The sequence below is a fragment of the Engystomops pustulosus genome, chromosome 3, assembly GCF_040894005.1.
Source record: "Engystomops pustulosus chromosome 3, aEngPut4.maternal, whole genome shotgun sequence".
NCBI lineage: Eukaryota > Metazoa > Chordata > Amphibia > Anura > Leptodactylidae > Engystomops > Engystomops pustulosus.
The window spans coordinates 138,914,903-138,924,264 of NC_092413.1; the positions used below are offsets into that span (position 1 = coordinate 138,914,903).

Genomic DNA, 9,362 nt, shown 5'->3' on the forward strand with positions numbered 1-9,362 from the left:
GCTACATAGTGATCAGTGGTAGAAAGCTACATTGTGATCTGTGGTAGAAAGCTACATTGTGATCTGTGGTAGAAAGCTACATAGTGATCAGTGGTAGAAAGCTACATAGTGATCAGTGGTAGAAAGCTACATAGTGATCAGTGGTAGAAAGCTACATAGTGATCAGTGGTAGAAAGCTACATAGTGATCAGTGGTAGAAAGCTGTATAGTGATCTGTGGTAGAAAGCTACATAGTGATCAGTGGTAGAAAGCTGTATAGTGATCAGTGGTAGAAAGCTACATAGTGATCAGTGGTAGAAAGCTGTATAGTGATCAGTGGTAGAAAGCTACATAGTGATCAGTGGTAGAAAGCTACATAGTGATCAGTGGTAGAAAGCTACATAGTGATCAGTGGTAGAAAGCTGTATAGTGATCTGTGGTAGAAAGCTACATAGTGATCAGTGGTAGAAAGCTGTATAGTGATCAGTGGTAGAAAGCTACATAGTGATCAGTGGTAGAAAGCTGTATAGTGATCAGTGGTAGAAAGCTACATAGTGATCAGTGGTAGAAAGCTACATAGTGATCAGTGGTAGAAAGCTACATAGTGATCAGTGGTAGAAAGCTACATAGTGATCAGTGGTAGAAAGCTACACAGTGATCAGTGGTAGAAAGCTACATAGTGATCAGTGGTAGAAAGCTACATAGTGATCAGTGGTAGAAAGCTACATTGTGATCTGTGGTAGAAAGCTACATAGTGATCAGTGGTAGAAAGCTACATAGTGATCAGTGGTAGAAAGCTACATAGTGATCAGTGGTAGAAAGCTACATAGTGATCAGTGGTAGAAAGCTACATAGTGATCAGTGGTAGAAAGCTACATAGTGATCAGTGGTAGAAAGCTACATTGTGATCTGTGGTAGAAAGCTACACATAGTGATCAGTGGTAGAAAGCTACATAGTGATCAGTGGTAGAAAGCTACATAGTGATCAGTGGTAGAAAGCTACATAGTGATCAGTGGTAGAAAGCTACATAGTGATCAGTGGTAGAAAGCTACATAGTGATCAGTGGTAGAAAGCTACATAGTGATCAGTGGTAGAAAGCTACATAGTGATCAGTGGTAGAAAGCTGTATAGTGATCAGTGGTAGAAAGCTGTATAGTGATCAGTGGTAGAAAGCTGTATAGTGATCAGTGGTAGAAAGCTGTATAGTGATCAGTGGTAGAAAGCTGTATAGTGATCAGTGGTAGAAAGCTACATAGTGATCAGTGGTAGAAAGCTGTATAGTGATCAGTGGTAGAAAGCTACATAGTGATCAGTGGTAGAAAGCTACATAGTGATCAGTGGTAGAAAGTTGTATAGTGATCAGTGGTAGAAAGCTACATAGTGATCAGTGGTAGAAAGCTACATAGTGATCAGTGGTAGAAAGCTACATAGTGATCAGTGGTAGAAAGCTACATAGTGATCAGTGGTAGAAAGCTACATAGTGATCAGTGGTAGAAAGCTACATAGTGATCTGTGGTAGAAAGCTACATAGTGATCAGTGGTAGAAAGCTACATAGTGATCTGTGGTAGAAAGCTACATAGTGATCAGTGGTAGAAAGCTACATAGTGATCAGTGGTAGAAAGCTACATAGTGATCAGTGGTAGAAAGCTACATAGTGATCAGTGGTAGAAAGCTACATAGTGATCAGTGGTAGAAAGCTACATAGTGATCAGTGGTAGAAAGCTACATAGTGATCAGTGGTAGAAAGCTACATAGTGATCAGTGGTAGAAAGCTACATAGTGATCAGTGGTAGAAAGCTACATAGTGATCTGTGGTAGAAAGCTACATAGTGATCAGTGGTAGAAAGCTACATAGTGATCTGTGGTAGAAAGCTACATAGTGATCAGTGGTAGAAAGCTACATAGTGATCAGTGGTAGAAAGCTACATAGTGATCAGTGGTAGAAAGCTACATTGTGATCTGTGGTAGAAAGCTACACATAGTGATCAGTGGTAGAAAGCTACATAGTGATCAGTGGTAGAAAGCTGTATAGTGATCAGTGGTAGAAAGCTGTATAGTGATCAGTGGTAGAAAGCTGTATAGTGATCAGTGGTAGAAAGCTACATAGTGATCAGTGGTAGAAAGCTACATAGTGATCAGTGGTAGAAAGCTACATAGTGATCAGTGGTAGAAAGCTGTATAGTGATCAGTGGTAGAAAGCTACATAGTGATCAGTGGTAGAAAGCTACATTGTGATCTGTGGTAGAAAGCTACATTGTGATCTGTGGTAGAAAGCTACATAGTGATCAGTGGTAGAAAGCTACATAGTGATCAGTGGTAGAAAGCTGTATAGTGATCAGTGGTAGAAAGCTACATAGTGATCAGTGGTAGAAAGCTACATAGTGATCAGTGGTAGAAAGCTGTATAGTGATCAGTGGTAGAAAGCTACATAGTGATCAGTGGTAGAAAGCTACATAGTGATCAGTGGTAGAAAGCTACATAGTGATCAGTGGTAGAAAGCTACATAGTGATCAGTGGTAGAAAGCTACATAGTGATCAGTGGTAGAAAGCTACATAGTGATCTGTGGTAGAAAGCTACATAGTGATCAGTGGTAGAAAGCTACATAGTGATCTGTGGTAGAAAGCTACATAGTGATCAGTGGTAGAAAGCTACATAGTGATCAGTGGTAGAAAGCTACATAGTGATCAGTGGTAGAAAGCTACATAGTGATCAGTGGTAGAAAGCTGTATAGTGATCAGTGGTAGAAAGCTGTATAGTGATCAGTGGTAGAAAGCTGTATAGTGATCAGTGGTAGAAAGCTGTATAGTGATCAGTGGTAGAAAGCTACATAGTGATCAGTGGTAGAAAGCTACATAGTGATCAGTGGTAGAAAGCTACATAGTGATCAGTGGTAGAAAGCTACATAGTGATCAGTGGTAGAAAGCTACATAGTGATCAGTGGTAGAAAGCTGTATAGTGATCAGTGGTAGAAAGCTGTATAGTGATCAGTGGTAGAAAGCTGTATAGTGATCAGTGGTAGAAAGCTGTATAGTGATCAGTGGTAGAAAGCTGTATAGTGATCAGTGGTAGAAAGCTGTATAGTGATCAGTGGTAGAAAGCTACATAGTGATCAGTGGTAGAAAGCTACATAGTGATCAGTGGTAGAAAGCTACATAGTGATCAGTGGTAGAAAGCTGTATAGTGATCAGTGGTAGAAAGCTGTATAGTGATCAGTGGTAGAAAGCTACATAGTGATCAGTGGTAGAAAGCTACATAGTGATCAGTGGTAGAAAGCTACATAGTGATCAGTGGTAGAAAGCTGTATAGTGATCAGTGGTAGAAAGCTACATAGTGATCAGTGGTAGAAAGCTACATAGTGATCAGTGGTAGAAAGCTACATAGTGATCTGTGGTAGAAAGCTACATAGTGATCAGTGGTAGAAAGCTACATAGTGATCAGTGGTAGAAAGCTACATAGTGATCAGTGGTAGAAAGCTACATAGTGATCAGTGGTAGAAAGCTGTATAGTGATCAGTGGTAGAAAGCTGAGAAAACAGTGATCATCTGTGGAAGCACAACCACAGGATAACAGCAGAGGTCTGAACCAAGGGCAACCGAAAATAAACACCCTATATTTACTAAAGATCACAGAATAGGAAAAAAGGTGTTTTCCTGTATTTATAATTGGACATAGAACATTTAAGAAAGATAAAGTTTAGTAACATGAAAAACTAGTCTACATTATGTCCATAGTGAACCTCTATGACACTTCAAATGGTATGTAATCTCCATACTGAATGCACAGGTTATGTATATAAAGTCCATAGAATAACATATATTGACACTCGGGCAGATTTATAAGAAAAAAACATCTGTAATGTGATTGCTGTGATAGCAATTGCTTTTAGATAGTTTCAGCAACCTTTGTGTATGGGACTATGTTCACGCATTTAATAGAATTAGCATCTTCTCCCAACCGGAACCTACAAGATCTCAACTCCATGTATACTCATGTTTCAGACATTTAATTAGCTACAGTAATTGCATATTATTACTTCACATAAATAAATAAAATTGTGTACTTTATTTGTCATTGATCAATTTCACACTTTGGTTGACTGGTCCTTATTTTACCGTGTAAAACAATTTTACGCAGCGGCAGTGCATGCATTTACTGTTATCTTTAGACTAAATTGGTCAAGGACTTAGTATTTCATCCCTTCAGTATCTCAACATTACGTGTATATCCATTCTTATTAGTCTCAGCCTACAGTTACACCCTACATTTGTATAGAGAAGTGACATTTTGCCATTCTCTTACAGACCTACAAGAAAGCCGCCTCCCGAAGGAAAGATTACCCGAATGGCTCAGTGACTGCGGTGAACGGACACACAAATGGCTTTTCATCCCTGGAGGACAATGTCAAGCAGCGTAAACAAAGAAGGGATTGAGCAGAGAAACCAACCACCAGTACACTATGCCAGAAGATATAACATCAGATTGGAAATACAGTGAATCTGTGCACTAACACCCTTACAGCTACTGTAAATGATTCCTAGTTATATAATGTGATTAATGTAGATCTTAACCATTTCCACCCATCATTAAATTGCTGAAGGCACACTTAAAATTGCTCATAAAATGAGCATCAGTTATTGTTTAGCTCTGCTTTCTCCAGCAAAACGTGCTAAACTGCAGTTTCAGTATGCCATATGTATAGTGTGTATACCCCACCAGCCTCTGTATTACATCAGAGGTGTATCACCATCCTGGCAGGTGGGACACATCTGCTCTAGACCATAATGCACTATTGCCCAATGCCTATAGTACATTCTCTTGACTGGGAATGTGTTGAGGGAGGCACTGCCATTAATAATAGTACCTGTGGTAAACCTTTGTACTTTTAGAAAACTTCTTTAATCCATCCATATTTTCACATTTGTAGATAGACAACACCATTTAACCTGCATAAATGTTTTGTAGACATGTAATTGAAGAGGTAGGACGAGGTAACCGCTCCATCCCGGGCTATCTCAGGATAGAAAATTCACAGCAGACACTTAAGAAAGGACACAAAGACTGAAGCAGGGATGGGGATGTAGCAAGGGCAGCTGACTCCATTTAGTGGCCCAATGTGCAGAAACCCAGCACAGGCTTGACATTGACTGGGACCAGCAATTCAGTTTCCGTGTGCGCACATATTCCCATTTGTCTACACCGTGGATAGAAAACAAGTATTATTATAGTATATGACACTGCTGTTGCCTTACTAGTTTCATATTCTAGGTGCTGACTAGCAAGCTATAGGTACCACGACTTATACTTCATTTTGTAATACCTGTGTGTTTGTAGTAGCTATATGCACCATGTCGTTTAAAAAAAAACCTGCCTTAATAAAACAGCATTTAGATAACAGGGGCCATAGCTTCTTACCAGTTACTAAAAAAGTTTTAAAAAAACATTTGACGACTCAGCTTTTTAGTAGATAGATATATTTTTAGAATTTATTTGTATTATACTAGCAGTGAATTTTCCTACGCACACACTATAGAGACTAGTGACATCACTGAAAGATCATTAGCTTTAATGTTTTTACTTGATGGATAGCTGTTTTAGCAGCCAACAACCAGTAAGTTTGTATGTAAGGGAGATTGCCGCAAAATAAATTCACCTTTCCTGCAGGTTATACACTTAAGTTTTGTTTTTCTATATAATTGCAGATGTGACTGCAGCTTTAAAAAATTGTTCTTTTTTACTGTACCACAGTTAATGATTTCTGCCTGTCTATAAATCCCTAAGAATTTGCACTTAAAGGGAACCTGTCACCATGAGAATACAGTGTATGCTGCATACAGTATGTTATAGAGCTGTATGTTGTAGGAGTTGTGCAGACATGTAGTTTTGTGAAAAGGATACAGTGTAAGGCCTCTTTCACACGAATTTCATGTATTTCATGTCTCAAGGTCCCTTGATTGCGGCCCATGTGTCATTGAAGTATGAGCGCCACTCACACTTCATTGTCTTAGCCACAGACTCTGACAGAACTAGGACCTGCCCTGAGTTTTGTAGCTTGAGCATTCGGCTCATGCTTGGGGTTGGGTAAACCAAAGCTGTGTGTATGAGCCCATAGAAGTAAATGGGGACTTGTTAGCCGCTGAAGCGACTAGCAGCAGTCCCAATTTAATGTTTGTGTGCATTTTGATGATTTTAATCTCTGCTTTTTCAATGCTGTGATGTCAATGATGGTGGTCCTATCAGTGACTAACAGCCCCTTATGTGCATATGAATAGTGAATAGATATCAATGATCTTTCAGCATTGAACTAGCAGGGACATAAAAACGACACCGTGTCCCACACAACTCTATACTAATCTGCTCAGCTCCTCCTGCTCTATGATACGCTGTATGCAGAATTAATAGCATTTTCATGGTTAGGGAAACTTGTGGTCTGATCCATACAGGTATATTTAAAGGTGCTCAACTATATATTGGTTTCAGTGGCATAGATGCCCAGTAATAAAAATATCTATCTGCAACATTAAATTTAGCTTTTTCTAGTTTGACATATCAGCAGATATGATTCATACAAAATGGCCTATGGAAGACTTTTGCCTGACCCCACTGATGAACGTGCACTTCACAGCACTGCTGCCTCCTTGAGGCTACTTAAGGCATTGCATATTTTCCTACATGAACGTTAGTACTTGAACCGTTTGTATCTTGTTATGTCAGTTTTATATAGTATTTGGCTGTCGCCTAGGTATAATGGAGGCAGCAATATGAGACAGCTAAACAGAGTGCAGTATATTTATGGAAAAAATTGTCATCAGCTGTTGGGGTTAGACTAACTAAAAGCCATTGCTCCATACTTCAATGATGTCAAACATTCCTAGGCTTCCATTATGTGAGTATGCATACAGCAACCTTCTCTGTCTGGTCTATAATGCATTGTAATCCCCACGTTACCTTCCAGTTTTAGCAGTATGTTTTGACTATTTTTTTTATTTACCGCAATGCAATATGGGGCAACAGAACATTACTTGTCTTAGTCCCTGCAGTGAGCAAGTTAGTCATAATGATGCCAAGGAAATCGTACGAGCGTATGTGGGGTTGTTTCTTTTTTATTTTTGTTTTCTTAGTTTGCGTAATGTCCAGCACTGGCAGTCATAAGTCATTTATACAGTAATACACATGTCATATGTGTCTGTTAATATATTAAAACATTAAAAGTTGTGATCTCATGGTAGTAGTCAATTATTACTAATCATATTTGGTGGGGGGGGGTTTTGTAAGTCAAATGATGGATACAAAATGGGCAATATTTATCAAAGCTTGTACGCCTGAACACAGGCTTCATGACGGGAGGTGCGACTAAAAAATGTTTTTACCTATAAAGTATAAACAACCCTACATCTTCATACACCTTCAGTACAGCATAATAATTATAAAACATATATGTGATGTATGGCACTGTTTGTGTACAAATGTGTGTATATACAGTATATGAATGTGTGTGACTAACTCAGATTTTGTGAGCGTACAACTATGTATATTTTCTAAGCTAGAAGGTGGGCTCCATTCACAAACCTGCTATGAGCACCTGCCTCTCCTAGTTTTGCCCTTGAGCAGTGCTGTGTGCTGCTCTGTGAGTACAACCAGCTCCCTATACTACAGTATCTGTGTTGGGAGCGTAATGAGGCGAGGCTGGGTCTCATAACATGGGACCACCTTCCCCTTAAAAAAATATGTACATATTGGCACAGACACATTTATACAATCATACATCTTATATATTCTTTTATGTTTACACGTATACATACAAGTATACATGCATGCATACATTTATACACTCTTACATGCAGCACATACACATAATATACACACTCATACAGTATAAACACTTCATATACACATTTGCAGTATATACACACTAAATACACACACATATAGTATATATACATTATACACTTCGACGTCAAGTATATACATACCATATGTGCTGTATATACGTACAGTATAAACACACCATATACTCATATTGCATATACACACATACATACAGCATACACAAACAAATACAGTATATACACACACATAGAAAATACACACACATTCAACATATACACACATATCTTTTGAAATTTTTTCTTTAACTTTTCTATTACAGATAGATTGAGAACATATCAAAAGCATTCAATGGACAATTACATAACAAACAATTCCACTGAGAAATAGAAACCAGAAAAAGAAAGCATGACCGACCTAATACCAAAGAAGAAAAAAAGGAAAAAATCCCCGCTCTGCTACCACTTGTACCGCATACTTCTATATTCGATCTTCTAATTCAAATCACCCATTTTCTAATAGGATACTGTCTGCTACTAATCTTCATCTATTATATGAGATCTGAATGTTTCTGAGTTCATGAACTCTAACCAAATTTGCCATGTTTCATTAAATCTATCCCTTGTCCCATTTACTAATGATGTCAGCTCCAACATACATCTAATATCGTCTACTTTTTTGAACCATAAAGACACCGATGGTGTCCTTGGTTGTTTCCACATAACTGGGATACAAAGACGGATGCCCGGCGCCAGCACCCGGCTAACCCGGGCAAGTGCCGGGGTACTGGAGGGGCCCACTCGGACCCCCGGATCTCCCCGGGTCAGCAGGAAATCTGCCCTGCTGCCCGGGAGATTCCTTCCCTCTCGCACTCGCTCCTTTCCCTGAAGGCTGAAGGACCTTTGATGATGTCATGGTCACATGACCTGCCGAGGAAAGCAGTGACCACACGGAGAGAGCTGCATCAGGTGAGGGGGAGACATGACAGGGGCCAGGGAGGGGGGCAGTGTGTATACAGGAGGGGGGGCAGTGTGTATACAGGGGAAGGGGGGCAGTGTGTATACAGGGGAAGGGGAGCAGTGTGTATACAGGAGGGGGGCAGTGTGTATACAGGAAGCGGGGGGGGGGCAGTGTGTATACAGGGGGAGTGGGGCAGTGTGTATACAGGGGGAGGGGGGCAGTGTGTATACAGGAGGAGGGGGGCAGTGTGTATACAGGAGGAGGGGGGGCAGTGTGTATACAGGGGGAGGGGGGGCAGTGTATAGCATAAAACAAGTGAAAAAGGAAACCGCCGGCTCACCCGTCCTGAAGGTGTCGATAGCGTGTCCGTACTCCAAATCATAAGGAGATATGGAGGACAAAAAGAGACAACAAGGAGGACGGCGCCTCGCGTGATATCGTAAAGATAACGTGGTGAGTAGATATAAAGAAGGTGCTCACCTGGTGGGCACTTGAATAAGTGCAATAAAATCAGAATGGGGGGAGGGGGGGAGGTATTCACCCCTTTTCCCTTATGTTCTCCGATAAGGTTAACGTCAGCAGCTCACACTTGCTCC

General features: G+C 40.1%; 1 protein-coding gene across 4 annotated transcripts in view; it reads left to right on the forward strand.

The window, feature by feature from the left end:
• Window positions 1-7,202, forward strand: part of ELOVL5 (ELOVL fatty acid elongase 5) — a 42,459-nt gene extending 35,257 nt beyond the window's left edge. For all 4 annotated transcript variants that reach the window (XM_072142293.1, XM_072142290.1, XM_072142291.1 and 1 more), the window contains exon 8: window positions 4,284-7,202. In XM_072142293.1, coding sequence (XP_071998394.1) covers window positions 4,284-4,412 — 129 coding nt within the window. In that variant the 3' untranslated portion in view covers window positions 4,413-7,202. The remainder of the gene's footprint in view (window positions 1-4,283) is intronic.
• The last annotated feature ends 2,160 nt before the right edge of the window (window positions 7,203-9,362 follow it).